General features: G+C 27.8%; 1 protein-coding gene across 2 annotated transcripts; it reads left to right on the top strand.

The window, feature by feature from the left end:
* Window positions 1-903: 903 nt before the first annotated feature.
* Window positions 904-7,158, top strand: LOC131622894 (uncharacterized). 2 transcript variants are annotated; one of them, XM_058893909.1, is made up of 14 exons: window positions 904-1,007; window positions 1,103-1,204; window positions 1,297-1,350; window positions 1,439-1,500; window positions 1,646-1,743; window positions 1,969-2,020; window positions 2,526-2,618; window positions 2,957-3,067; window positions 3,565-3,904; window positions 4,075-4,451; window positions 4,667-4,776; window positions 6,016-6,074; window positions 6,184-6,371; window positions 6,755-7,158. In XM_058893909.1, exons 1-14 carry the CDS (start codon window positions 971-973, stop codon window positions 6,941-6,943), a joined length of 1,872 nt encoding a protein of 623 aa, XP_058749892.1. In that variant the 5' UTR covers window positions 904-970; the 3' UTR covers window positions 6,944-7,158. The 2 variants fall into 2 exon arrangements, with proteins under 2 accessions (XP_058749892.1, XP_058749891.1); XM_058893908.1 differs by having other exon boundaries at window positions 1,294-1,350.
* Window positions 7,159-15,763: the final 8,605 nt, after the last annotated feature.

Below are 15,763 nucleotides of genomic sequence, written 5' to 3'. Positions count from 1 at the left end.
ACTCCTTCTTTGATGTGCAGATCCAGGACTGGATAAATCTAAACTTGAGAATGTAGGTTGATGGTGTGGAGAACTGGCAGTCAACTTGGGCCACCGCTTGCCATCAACTATGGTACTGGAGAAACCAAAGGCGGTTCGTGCTAGAGTTTGTTGCTCAGAGAAATCTTACTGAAGACATCAAACATCTAGTGAAGGATTACAACCAAAGCATGGCTTTGCAACATATGGTGATTAGCACAGGAAACAACACAAGTGCGACAACTTGGAATGGCCTGAGAAAGACTGGATCTGTCTCAACACTTATGGTGCCGTAGCTAGGAACGCCAAAGTAGGATGCGGTGGGCTGCTAAGGAATAGCGAGGGACATTGGGAGGGAGGTTTCGCCAATCATGTGGGGAAGTGTAACGTCCTAACTGCGAAGTTGTGGGGTATCCGGGAAGGTTTACGCTTGGCCCAAACAAAAGGCTACACTCAGGTAGAACTCCAGGTGGATAATCATGAGGCTGTTAACATTATAAAGGGCAAGAAGGTTAAGCTAAAGGACATGAACTTAATTCGCAAGTGAGAACATTTTTAAATGAGAGATGAGAGAAAAAAATATCAACCATTGAATTCATCAAGAGAGAGAATGTTACTACATTAATGAGACTATTAATTTTTCTCTCTTGATGAATCCAATGGTTGATATTTCTTCCTCCCACCTCTCATTTAAAAATGCTCTCACTTGATATGCTCTCATATATATATATATATATATATATATATATATATATATATATATATATATATATATATATATATATATATATATGTATATATATATATAAAACAAAACTCTAAAAGATAAAATTCCTACTAGAGGGAGTAATATTCACCCATAAAGAATAACTTAAACAAAAAAAAAATAAAACCCTCCCGCTTCTATAAAGTTGAACAAGCAAACCCAAATTAACACCAAAAACAAAAAAACATGGCGCCAAAAAGAAAACATTCCTCAATCTTCATCGGTGAATCTTCAAACCCTAACAATCCTTCATCACCCGCTTCTTGATTCACGACTCAAGTCCTAATATCTAGTTTCTGTATTCTTCTCATTTTACAGGTAATTGTGAGGTTACTGTCGAAGCCAGCACTTTCACATGCAATTCCAGTTCCAACAACCTCTTAATCTCTCTTCCTCAAAGCGGAAATATTAAAGTATCTGGTAAATTATTTTCAACAAATAACTCTTCTCTTTGAGTTCACTTTATTCGATTTACAATTAACCGTTTTACTATGTTTCTTTGATTCCAGTAGCGGCACAGGACATTTCTGCAAACCACAAAAACACTTCTGAGTCTGAAAAAACAGGTAAAACCTCACGCGATTTGATATATCATTCATTTTAGTGTTGGCTATTGTGATTATAATGCTTGCTCATTGGTTAATATATTTGTAGAACACGAGTTCCAGCTGCTTAATCCGAAAGATGTTGACGATATTAGCAAATCCTACCTCCAGGTAACACCCATTGGTTTGGAAAAATTCATGCTTGTATAAATGTAGAAATTTCTGTTGGTTTGGTACTACGAAGATATTTAATCCTTATATAAATTGTAGGCATTTTAAATAACTAATGTTTGAGTGTAAATTGTTCGGTTTACAGGAAGTATTGCAGATGTATATGACAGAGCTACCTGGAATGAATTATGCTGCAAATACTGGAAAGCAATCAAAGTTTCTTGAGAGATGTGTGACTAATGGGTATTAGATACTTACTTTTCAATTTCTTTGCTTCTCCTGTGTGATAATTATCTGCAACAAGATAGCCCACTAACTATGGTGATTTTGGTATATTATTTACTTACAGTCTTTTTGTGTGAATATTGTTTGATCATATTTTACCGTAGGTTTCATTTTGTATTGGTACTTTTGTGGCTACTTAAAATTTGTAAGAAGCTTTGATTTATTCGTTGGTTAATCCTGCAGGAAATATCGAACACTACTTCTGAAATCCAGTTTGGCTAGAGATTCAGGAAAGGTATTTGTTCAATGACTATACTTCTGTCACAAATCGAAAGGCTCCTCTTGTATTGGTCTTTTATTTGTATAACTTAATTTTTACCGTGCTGCCATAAGCAACGTATGCTGTACTATTGTATAAGTTAGTTCTTAGGACAATGCTTTTAGTCACAGTGCATTTCCAAATTAAGCAGGGCTTGTGCCTATTTCTTAAACTGAAAACCTAACATTTTTAGCCCCAAGATATTTAAGCCCTTTTGACTGTGTATAAAATTACAACATGTATTTAGTCATCATTTGATGGAGTGATAGTTTTACAAGTGGGTCGATATTGTGTCTATAATAGTATTGGTTGCTCTCTTTTTTCATCTATGACCATCTGGTTTAGAAATAAAAGAAAGTTATAATTTTGTGCTGTCATATCATTTTCAATACAACAATGCATAGGAGTGGAAATTAAATAAATATAATAACAATGTGCATTACAACATCTTAAATTACAATTCACTTTCATCATTTTACAGGTTATAGCTGCAATCACTTATCAAATCATCCCTGCAGATACAGAATATGCAGAGATCCCACTTGCAGCTGTCAATGCAATCTATCAACGGAAGGTCTGCATATATTTTTAAATGATCCTTTTTATTCCAGTTTAAAGTTTTTTTTACTAGTAAATGTCACATTTTAATCCAATTTCAAGAAATAAACTTGCAAATGTTAATCACGGTAACATTTTTTTGGTTTTATTTATAAGATTTTATATAAATCTTATGCTTTAGATTCAATTATTTTGAGCTGCAACTACTTATACGAAATGTTAAGCCTTTCCAAATTCTCCTACTCATGTAATTTGTTGTCCTTTTGTGTATATTTTTAGGTGCTCACGATAAATAACTATTATTTACGCTCTTAAATAAGGTTTCTTAGTTGATTATTGGTTAATATCCCGCAGGGTTTTGGTCATCTATTGTTTATAGAGCTGAAGAGGAGACTTCAAAATGTTGGCATTCGCTCTATTTTCTGTTGGGGAGACAAAGAATCTGAAGGATTTTGGCTTAAACAGGTAACTTTTAAACCAAAATTAAACCAAAATTCTTTGGAGTCTTGAATAGATCATATAATTACTACAAGTATAGAAGCTGAGGGAATTCATAGTGTAGATCTGAAAATCTTCTATGTATTGACATAATGAAAGGAATCTGCTGGGTGGGTGGGGTAGCTCAACTGACACTTGTTAGTTGAGTTAAGGGTGTTGTTGGTCCAGGGCTCAATACCGATCCTTGGGCTCCGCACAACTCGCCCTCTACCACACAACCGAATCTATATTACAAACAATACAATGTATTCCTAATACATAGCTTTGATTATGGTTGTTTATTATATGCATGATTGTCATTCATTTTTGAGTTTAGAATATTCTACAAATTTGTGAACACCCTTCAATTTACATTTGTGCAAAGAGGCAATTAATATAGTAAGATAAATATTCAATGATATTAGTTTGCGAATAAAAGAAGCTTCTTTAGTTCTGATGCTACAACTTTTCCCCCACAAATGTAGGGTTTTTCATCAATAGCAGAGGTGGATACCAGAGGTAGAGCCCGCAGGTTACCTATAAAAGCTGATATTCGCAAAACATTATGCTTACCCGGTGGTTCAACACTGATGGTTTGCCACTTAAAGAAGGAATTGCTAGATGACAATACTAACTCTGGGAAGCGTCTCCTCTCACAGCCTCATCAGAACTCATCTCCACCTGCAATTATTGAAAATGAGCAGTGTGAAGTTTCAGATGAGCTACTCATTGATTTTATATCATCCCATAGAAGAGACACAGCTCAAAGTAAACCTAAGGCTTTGGCAAAAGACGGATCTTCACGGGGACATGGAAAACTGAGTGGTAATCTGTCAATCTGTCTTCTCCCATACTCCCAATTAAGATTATTTTCAAAATTTTAAATTTTTTTTCTGGAATTAGGAAAAGGTAAATAAAATATTTTATAAAAACTATTTGTTATTTTATTGTATATTTATTGTGAGTTGTGATCTCTTGCACAATGGATTTTGAAGGCCACAACTCTAAGAGCTGCTGCAATGACACTGTTCCCTCTAACACAACAAATTGTTCTCAATCTACAAAAGTTGAGAAGAGGGCCTGGGAAGCCTCTTTATCCTCGTTGAAGTCAAAGAGAGTGAAGGGAAGCCAGTTAGTTGACTGTCGATCAGATTCTAGCTGGGGTTTTATGCCGGAGGCTGAAAGGGCCAATCCTTGTTATGTAGAAGCCTCTCATGGTGATACTTTAATTACAAAGAAGTCTGAAAAATGTATTGGAGACCATATGCATTTTGAAGCTCCGATCAACCTAGAACCGCCATCAACTAAACAATGCTTTAGAATCATGTTGATGAATATCAATGATGATGCTAAGAAAACACAGCTTGCAAAGGTTTGTTTAATTACCCATGCATTTTATAAATCCTTTAGTAAACTGATGAGTAACATTTTTTTTAATTGTAACTTTTTATTTAGAGACCCAGTCTCTACTTTTTGAATGTAACACTGTTTGTTTATACGGTTTGGTGTATTACAAATTGTAGGAAAAATAATAGGGGTCTAATTTTGTGCTTCATAGTTTTTCTCAGACATTTGTGTTACGTATAGGTGATTGAAGACCTTGGTGGAACTGTTGCCGCTGATGGAAGCACAACCACACATGTTGTCACAGGAAAAGTGAGAAAAACTCTGAATTTCTGCACCGCTCTCTGTTCAGGGTAGGTTCAAAACTTCCAAAATGTCAGCAAGCCTAATTTTAAAATTGCAATTTTATTTGTAGCTGAAATCAAGTTAATTGTCTACAAATTTGCAGTTAATTGAAATCTTGTCATCTCTTGGTTAAATAATTTTTTTGAAGTGCATTTCCCAAATCTCTTGAGTGTTACGAATTTTACTCACGTTTCTCTACTACTACTGCCACATGTGCTCATCTTCTTTCACTTTCTCTTTCTATATTATTTGTAATTTATAAAGAATATTATTTTTGTGCCATTAAAACCTAACTAACTCACCATCTTTGCCAGAGTCATTATTTATTGCTAACCTTCATATTTTTGAACTATCCGTTTTTCTCCAAATTTCAGTTGTATTCAATCTGTCAAACTCTTGATTTTTAAGCAGATAAATTTTGGTCATTTGAGAATTCATTTGAAGTTGGGAAAAATATTATACCAGTTTAATATTATACGAGTTTTTGAATTTCAAATTTATTGTTGGAATGTCCCGTAGGTAAGTGGTTCATACTTAGAATTGAAGATGTTCTTTAGTGTTGCTGGTTCCATAGGACGTGATTAGTGTAAGTATAGTACTATTTTTACTGTCTAATTCAACAGGATTGATGTCATCTACCAATTTATCACATTTGGTATCCATTACTCCTTTTATCCAAGTTGAATAAGTAAAATCAAGTATCACTAGTGGAGGTTGTAACTTGGAGTATTGGTCATTAGATGGAAACTATCGGCTAGTTGTATTCTTTGGAGTGTCCAGCTATTGAGGGATGGGGTGATGGTGCAGTGCATGTGCTAACAGATGGAATAAGTAACTAGTGAAGACCATTTATAACTTTATGTTGAGCTAGGGTGCATGACAATGAAGTAGGAAGAGGGATACTTACATAAAGCTTAACCTTTTTTCTAGTGTTACTAATGGCTGCTTTCAAATGAATCCTTTTTCTGGGGTGGTATCTTGTGTTCATTTTCCACTAACCATGAAATTATTTCATATGAAACACCACACCAACTCCGTGAAATGCAGACACATCATCCTTTGGATGATTAGTTGATCCTTTCAGTGGGGAAGTATATCAGAGCACAATGCAACTAAGTAGTCTTAATGCATTTTAAAAATATTTTAGTATCATGCTTGTGTTATTGTTTATTAATGGCTGCTTTCAAATAAATGCATTGTGGTGATTATTTATAATTTATAACAAGGAGATATTGTTAACTACGCAGTGCCTGGGTGGTCTCATCAAGTTGGTTAAAAGAGAGTTTTCGTACAGGCAGATTTGTTGGTAAGATGGACCGCACTATCTTTGTGTATATTGATTGAATTATTATTCAGGATATCGCTTACACAATCTTAAAAATATTGCTTACACAATCTTAAAAATGAATATGCAGATGAATCGCCTCACATACTGAATGATGAGGATTATTTGTTGAAGTACAAATTGGATTTAAGAAGTGCAGTTTTCCGAGCAAAAGCTTGTCCCCATGCTTTATTCAAGGGGTATAATATTTGTATTGCAGCTAATGTTCAAACTCCTGCAGAAACTCTGTCTGCTATTGTTAGCTCTGCTGGTGGTAATGTAAGTTCCATTATTTTACTTGAATTTAAACTTCTAGCACCCCTTTAATAAGAATCCAAGAGATTAACATTTTCAATTTTTTGTTCTTCATTATTTGTCAAAAAACTTATCAATTTTTGTATTATAAATATCATAACTATCTCTGGTGTTTGGTCAAAGTATTGTAATACAAGTGACTAAATGCTTTTAAGAGTGCCTAATTTCAAGATAGATATATATATATATATATATATATATATATATATATATATATATATATATATATATATATATATATATGTTATTCACATCACTGTTAATACTTCTATGAACATTCTGCTTTCTATTTTCCTTCTGAGGAACTGAACCTTGCTGTTAACAAATTTCACTATTTCTTGTATTAGGTTATTAGTGGACTTGAAAAAGTAACTGAAGTATCAACAACGATCTTTGTGACATGTGAAGAAGATATAAACGAAGCAATGATGGCTTCAAAGAAAGGTATAAGAACTTTCAATAGTGAGTGGTTTATGAACTGTGTCATGAGACAAGAGCTTGACTTGGAAGCCCCTCAATTTGTAGAGTCCTTATAAGTATGTTTACATGCCTTTTTGATATTTGGTATATGGGTATATCTGTATTTAACAGTTTATATTTCATTTCTATAAATGACTAATTTTAAGACTTACCGATCTAAATCTCAAACGAGGCTTCAAAAGATATTGTAATTATGCATATGTTGGCTACAGCCTACAGCAGTGATTTTAGGAATTACTTGCAAAGGTGTTCTTTTTATTTGGTGCAAATATTAGGCTTTTCTATGTGTTTTTGATCATTCTTTGCAATTTCACTTTTTTTTTTTTTTGTTTATTGAAAAAATGACAATTATCTTAGACTCTCAACATAGATATTTATCGGTTAAAAAAGGGTAATAATTAATAGACATAAAAAAGCTGTGAGTAGTTATGAAAAGTTGAAGCAATTTTTCATAGTTTTATATAAAGTCCATTTTTATTTAGAACATTGTTGCACTGAATATTTATGGCTATTGCTAACTTGTGGCACATGCTAAGAAATCGAATATGAAATATTCAATTTAAAAATCATGCATTCAATTATTAAAAAATAAAGAATATTAAATTATTCAATATTAACATTTTTACTTTTAAATTTTTTAAATGTGTTTTTAACACATAATTTAACATAACTAAAAATTTATTTATTTGCAAGTTAATTGTAATATTAACATAATAATATGTAGTATTGTCTTTAACAGTCCGCTAATATGTTGTACATAAAATTAAATAAATTTTGTGTTCAGATATGAAAGATTTTTTTTTCTTATTTTATGATTAAATATAATATATTTTTAATTTTCTCTTTCAAGTATCTAGTAAATGATACACACATTCAATATGAATTTGGCTTAAGCGAAATTTGAATTTGAATGACTTTGTAACTTACTCTCTACAAAAAAATTAATCAGTATCTCTTAACAAATAATTTATTTTAATTATTTTTTTCATCTCTCAAATACAGTCAAATATACTAAAGTTACAAAGTCAACATAAAAGCAAAATCATTCATTTCTCTTCCAAATTGATTTTATTTTTTACAAATTAAGTGACAATGAAATATTCATGTTTAAATTTTATAGAACTTATATTCAATTGGCTAATACGTTGACAAACATGGATAGATTTGATGACTTGAAGAAATTTATTAGAATGGAGAGATTTTTTTTTGACTAAATAAAATATTCATACATTCCAATCGTTAGAGTACATTGTTGCAATACAAATTAAAAATCGCCAAAAATAAAAAAGGATGAATCTGCAAACAAACTCACAACATCCATGTTAATAGCATAAAACGGCAAATTGCATATGCCTACGAATATAACTATGACTATATTGAAATGTCTGAAATATTCATGCCTCCAGATCTGTAGCGTTATTGGCACCAAAGTCATAGATAGGATCTGCACTAGATCGAAACTCATCTTTCAACCTGAAACAAATGAACACTGCGCACAACGACAGAAAAACAAAATACACCGCACAAAGACGGAAAATCAAAACAAACAACGACGCACTAAAATGACGAAATCACAAAAAAAAACACTAAATATATGTGAAAACCACTTATTTAACTAATAGAGAAACAAGAACGATTTAGGAGGTGATTTTGGATCAAAATCGATCCTAAATCACCCCTCTATAAGGGATAAAGAAGAAGAAAAGTGACGACGGCTTGATTTTTTTAATATACCAAATACACTAGAATGGAGAGACTTTTAAACAGGAATGAAATGGTGTACTATTGTAATTATTTTTTGAAAAATCATAACTAATTAAGTGTTGGATAATAACTTTGATTGGAACGTTTATAACTAACTGTGTTGAGTTGTAGTTTTCCTCTCAAAATTTATAAATGTGCGTTGAATTAAAATTTAATCAAAAAGTTTGTGATTAATTTTGTGTTCGGCATTGACTTTAATTTGAAAGTTAGTAACTAGGGCTTGTAGAAAGTAAGTTATTTGACTTAATTAGATTTTGTTGAAAAACTTGGTATACAAGTTATATGTATCTTATATATAAATGCAAGGTTGTCATGATGGTAACCCTAGCCACATGTCAACCTGATAACAACTCTAAGCACAAACCCTAATTTCAATTTTACTAATTTGACCTTACACTTTATTTTAATTTTACTAATTTAACCCTACATTAAGAATAAATATAATAATAATATTAAAACCAATAATAATAAATAAAATAATAATAGCATAAACCCTAATTTCAATTTTACTATTTTGACCTTACCTTTAATTTTAATTTTACTAATTTAACCCTATATTAAAAATAAATATAATAATAATATCAAAACTGATAATAATAATAATAATAATATAAATAATAAATAATATTATAAATAAGTATTCAGTGTTATTTTTTTCATTATAGATAATGTCAGATTTAATTCACTTTATATTTTATATTTTTGTCTTCAAACTTCTAATTACATTTTTTAATTTCAATTTTGGAAATTAATTTTTTTTTACAGTTTTACAAGTCTTAACGTGTTTGATTGCATGAATTGCAAATAAATTTGTTTGTTCAATTGATTTATTACAAATTATATTTAATTAAATTATTTTTTTATATTATTATTATTATTATTATTATTATTATTATTAATATTTTGTCAGGTGTCTATGCAAGTGTGCTGAAGAAATTGTTTCATGTTTTATCATTTTGCCTCGACTTATCTTTATGATATTTAACTTCATAATAGTTATTTTCTTTTTGTATTTTTGTCTTCAACTTATAATTGCACTTATGTTATCAATTTTGAGAACTAAAATACTTTCTTTCCTTTTTTTTATTTATAAATTTTGCAAACATTTGATTTATCTGATTGCACATAAGCAAAATGAATTTCTTAGTTCAATCAAGGGTTAGAGGGGTTATATTCAATTAATTTATTTTTTATATTATTTTTGTTAATTTTTTAAGGTAGATAGTTTTTTAATTCTTATCATTCATTCAAGACTATGTCTCCTATCATTCATTTAAGATTTTATAATCGATAATATTTGTTCTTTAAGACAATGTTTATAAAGTCTGAAATTTTAATCAAAACCATCGTAACCTTTGTGCTCTATAAAAATATTATATTTTTATTTATTTACAAGTTTATTATGTGATTGAATAAAATCAATTAGTAGAGATCCAAATAATTGAAATTTAATTGTACTTATATCTACTTAATCTAAATGCAAGGTTGTCATGATGACAACTTTTGCAACAACCCTAGACCTAAAAATGATGTGTCATTCTAATATAACACTAATGCTGAGGTGTCAATCTCTTAAAATTTCTAATATTAATTAACTATTTGTATTATAATATTTTGGAATAGAAAAAATAATAATAATAATAATAATATTCTATAAATCCACCTCTTAAGTAACCTACGTAACCTCTCCTATAGTAACCCCTTCCCAAATATATCCTTCTAATGAATTAATAACTTTAAGTAAATTCCTATAAACCCACCTTTTAATATACGTAACTTCTCCAATTAATTAAATGATAATGATAAATAGCATAATTAAAATAATAATAATATTCTATAAATCCACCTCTTAAGTAACCTACGTAACCTCTCCTATAGTAACCCCTTCCCAAATATATCATTCTATGAATTAATAACTTTAAGTAAATTCCTATAAATCTACCTCTTAATATACGTAACTTCTCCAATTAATTAAATGATAATGATAAATAGTATAATTAAATGATAATGATAAATAGCAACAATAATTCATTAATTAATTAATTATATATAAATTCACCTTTTCAGATAACTTCCACGTATAAACTCCTCCAAAATATATCTGTCTAATGAATAAAATATTATTATTTATTAATTATTTATAATTAATCAAAATAATTAAAGAGATTGGGTTTAGTGGAAAATTATTAATAAATAGGTTTAGTAAAAGGTTAGTAGGATACATAGCAATGGTACTAACAAATTGGAATCTCTTATACTTTATAAATGACTTACTTGATAAAAGAATAAGAGATGCTCTCATTTCCTCTTAATTTTACACTCTTCTCATTTGCTTTATTTTTTATTTATAATTATTAACTTGAAAGTTTTTCATGTCTTTAAATTCATCTATATATTTCATACATTTTAACAGGAAATGATTGTACTTTTGATGCAGAGAAATGAAGACATGGAAAATAAAGACATGTTAGCACAATACTATAGTATTTAATAGTTTATTGTTTATTCTCTTTTGTTTTACTTTATTTAGAACAAGTAGTTTATTGTAGAATCAATCTCACACTTCCACTATTTTCAATCTTCCAGCCACTTTTGAGGCTCTTAACTATCTATTATAAAACCAATGAACATATTTTTCTTAACAAAGAGATTGTAATTGATAAAACATGTCATGAAACACCAAAAATATATGTTCCATTAACAAACATATATGTTCCTCTCTCTTTCTCTTATTTTTATTTATTCACATATTTTTATGTATTATTTTAATTAAAAATCTAATTCATCAATTTAATTTATTAATTTTATATTGCAGGTATCTTCATTTTAATGATCGAAGAATTTCACACAAAATTAAGATCTTCACTATACATGTTTTTTATACTTTACAATTAATTATAATATTGTTTTATTTTCTTTTTTAAAATAATTCAGAAAAACTTACTCATGCCTACCATGTCTTCTACTAAATATTCTCCTCAAAATTAATAATAATAATTTATTTTAATGATATTATTAATTAATATCAAAATCATTAATTCAAAATAATATTTAATTCATTAAATCAATATAATTAATTAAATTAAATTGAAACACTTTCTTTTTTATTTATTTAAGGCACCTTAATTGCATACCAACTATCATGTCATTATCCACTAATACATTATATAAAATATTTATTTTTTCATTATTTAATAAATCGATAATTTATAATTTATCTTAACGTAATCAATTAACAAATAATATATTCACTCTTTTATGTAATGGTGAGTTTCTTATTTTATGTTTTTATTTTGCATATAAATACTTAAAAAAATAATATTTCTAAATTTATAATTTATATTTTTTCACTCAATTTTTAATTTTTATTATGATTAGTTTTTCTTCTATCTCAATTTCATAACTCTACTTATTTTTCATTTCAATTATTAATTTGGCATTATTTGTAAGTGGTTTATTTTATTTATTTATTTATACTATATAGTTTTATTTTAAATAATTAAACAATAATATAAAACATCAAATACAATTCACTTATATTGTATATTAGAGATACAGTTGATATAAAATTATTCATATTAATATATCTTAAATTATTATAATTACCAATAATATTATCTTAAATTATTATAATTACCAATAATATTTAAATAAAAAATATCCGTACATCGCACGGGTGTAGGTCTAATAGCTTAAATTGTTAAATACTTGTATACAATAACTAGTAAAAAACCCGTGCGTTCGCACGGGTTCTGGTACGGGACGCGCATTTGTTTTAAATGTATATTTTTTAATAGAAAAATATCTGGTACCTGTGAAAAAATAATAATTGAATGTATAGAAAAATGTCTGGTGCCCGTGAAAAAATAATAATTGAATGTATAGAAAAATGTCTGGTACCTGTGAAAAAAAATAATAATTGAATGCATAGAAAAATTTTCGGTACCCGTTAAAAAATAATAATTGAATGTTTTGAAAAATGTCTGGTACCCGTGAAAAAATAATAATTGAATGTTTAAAAAAATGTCTGGTACCCGTAAAAAAATAATATTTGAATGTATAGAAAAATGTCTAGTACCAGTGAAAAAAATAATAATTGAATGTTTAGAAAAATGTCTGGTACCCGTGAAAAAATAATAATTGAATATATAGAAAAATGTTCGGTACCCGTAAAAAAATAATAATTGAATGTTTAGAAAAATGTCTGGTACCCGTGAAAAAATAATAATCTAAATATATAGAAAAATGTCTGGTACCCGTAAAAAAATAATAATTAAATGTATAGAAAAATGCCTGGTACCCGTAAAAATATTTAGATCAATAAGATTTTTTAATAGAAAATATTATTTTATTATAATATATGTGAATAATAGAAGCTAAAGAAATGTAATAAAAAAATAGAAAAAAGCAAATATTAGAAGCAAATAGAAACTAAATATTTGTCTTTCCAAGATGGAAGATTTTTAATATTTTAGATAATATTTGTCTTTCCAACAAATAATTTTTAGATTTTCTAGTATTAGTGATATCATAAACAAAGATTGACCAAAGAAAAAAAGAAATCATAAATATTGAGATTCTGTAACAGTGAAATCATAAATTTTAATTAAACATTATAGAATTAAATCATAAATTATATAAATTTTCAGTTTCTTGTACTAAAAGTCATTGATTGCATGTAATCCAATAGTATCAGCACGTAAACAAATATTATAATATGTATGAAGTATATTCACTGATTTTGAATATACACACTTCTATACAAGTATCTTTTCATCTCAAAAATTGGTAAAAAAAATAGTTTTTTATGCAAATTTTTTGAAAATCTAAAAATACAATTTTTTTTTGCTAAATGAATGTGTATTATCGTATATTAATGCAAAACTATCAATTTGACTATATAAACATAAAAGCTTTCATAATGTTAGTGTATCACTCATTTTCTCTTATATTAATAACATTGTTTATTTTTTATGTATATTTTCTATTTATTTAATAAGGGAAGGTAAGATTTTTATTTTTATTTCTATCACAAAATGATTCGATCTTTTTCTCTCAAGATATATATATATATATATATATATATATATATATATATATATATATATATATATATATATATATATATATATATATATATATATATATCATTTTTCTTTAAAACTTAATATTTGTAAATATTGTTTTAACTCTATAAATAATAATAATAATTAATAATTAATTAGTGTTTATTTTATAATAATAATCATTAAAGACCGTGTTTAAAATTTATAATTGGAGAAAAAATTGTGTAAACTATTATCAAAACATTTGATTTACTCATGATCAATAGCAAGATACCAATTCATTATAGTCTTTTTTTCAAAAGATAACACTTCTTTACAATATAAATATATTGTAAAAATTAAGCTTTTTTAAAAGTGAAATTTTTAAAAACTGTATATTAAAAATTATTAATTGTGAAAACATTTTTTTTTGGTAACTAATTGTGAAAACATTTAATAGTGAAGAGTAATTGAAAATTTTCAATTCAATTAATTATAATATTCAACATTAACAAAATAAGATCAAATCATTAAATCAAAAATATTTTGATTTTTATTAATAATTCCACTAACAGATATTTGATAAAAAAATCAACATGAATCCAATGCAAACACCATTATCAAATAGACACTTACTTCTCCACCTTAACCATTGCCAATGCTATTTCTGGAAATAGAATAAAAGACCTCACTGATACATCTCTAATTTGATTATTATAATATTCTACCCACAAAATATTGCAAGGATGGTAGAGAGATAGGAAGTGAGTTGAGTAAAAGTAGCTTCTCTTTCCAATGAAAACATCTTTAATTACATTGATATGTTTTACAATGATTTAACTGATGACTGGTTCCATCAGAAGGGTAGTAGTTATCATTATAGTACCTTTTTAAAAATTGTGATAATAAAATACCAATAGATGTCATAACAAAGTAATATAGACTTCTAGAGTAAAAGAGTTGATGTAATATTAGACTATTTGAAGCTTTAGTTTTAAGATCACAAAAGAAAATGTGTGTGGCGTAGAAAATTAATAGCTATTTTAAATGATCCACAAACTTTTCCACCTAACTCCTCCATCTCTCATAGTCAAAATTTTGTATAACTTTTTTCTAAGAATACCTAACTCCTCCATCTCACATAATCAATTTTTTTTTAATATTTTTTCAAAGAATCTTATAGCATGAAGTAACAAAATTTTATTTTTCATCCACCACACATAATTTTTCATTCCAATATATACTTACCAAAATTAATTAAAATCTCATTAAAATTATCTCACAAAAAATAGACATTTCATAGAAAAAAATCAACAAAAATATAATTAGAAATCTAAAAAATTAAAAGAAATAAAATAATTCCATCAAATTTATTTTGTCCTTAAACAAAAACGTAGACCAAAGCTTATGAATTCAAATAAAACTTAATTTTTTTTTACACTTCAAGAATCCTATATTGTAGTACTCCCTTGCAATCAATTATATTGGGATGCTTTGACAAAAATTGTGACAAATCACATATTATATATATATATATATATATATATATATATATATATATATATATATATATATATATATATAGCAACAAAGTAAATGATAAATAATATTTTATACTAATAATGATAATAATAAATGATTATTATTGACTAATCTAATTATCAATCATGTGTCAAACCACAATGAATTTTTTCTTAAATGCTTACCAAATTCACACTATTCAATTTAAATACAGACCAAATTTTCTAATAAATTTGAAAATCAATTTAAGCTGAAAACATGTTGCACCAATATTATGATAAAAGAACCAAGCGGTTGAGCTCCATTGGCAAGGAGCCCCGTCCAAGGACGTACTCGGGGAATACCGAGTTCGATTCCCAGACGGAACAATCTTGCTTGGCCAGTGCGCATGCCTCTCCGCACGAGCCGGATTAGTGGCCCACCTGTGGTGGGTCGACACCGGTGCAAATAGCAAAAAAAAAAAAAAATATTATGATAAAAGAAATGACTTGAGAAATAATTAAAAAAAAATTAATAAAGGGATATTTTTGAAAATAAAAAATAAAA

This window comes from Vicia villosa, unplaced genomic scaffold, assembly GCF_029867415.1.
Source record: "Vicia villosa cultivar HV-30 ecotype Madison, WI unplaced genomic scaffold, Vvil1.0 ctg.000045F_1_1_1, whole genome shotgun sequence".
Classification (NCBI taxonomy): domain Eukaryota; kingdom Viridiplantae; phylum Streptophyta; class Magnoliopsida; order Fabales; family Fabaceae; genus Vicia; species Vicia villosa.
The sequence above is the reverse complement of the archived record's forward strand: the minus strand, read 5'-3'. Positions and strand labels throughout refer to the sequence as shown.

Bases quoted from the DNA above. Each gene is read 5' to 3' on its own strand.
- LOC131622894 (XM_058893908.1), top strand. From the start codon at position 971: ATGGCGCCAAAAAGAAAACATTCCTCAATCTTCATCG. The intron at 1,501-1,645 runs GTAACACCCATT...TTCGGTTTACAG, and splicing joins TTAGCAAATCCTACCTCCAG to GAAGTATTGCAGATGTATAT. The intron at 4,777-6,015 runs GTAGGTTCAAAA...TTAACTACGCAG, and splicing joins TGCACCGCTCTCTGTTCAGG to TGCCTGGGTGGTCTCATCAA.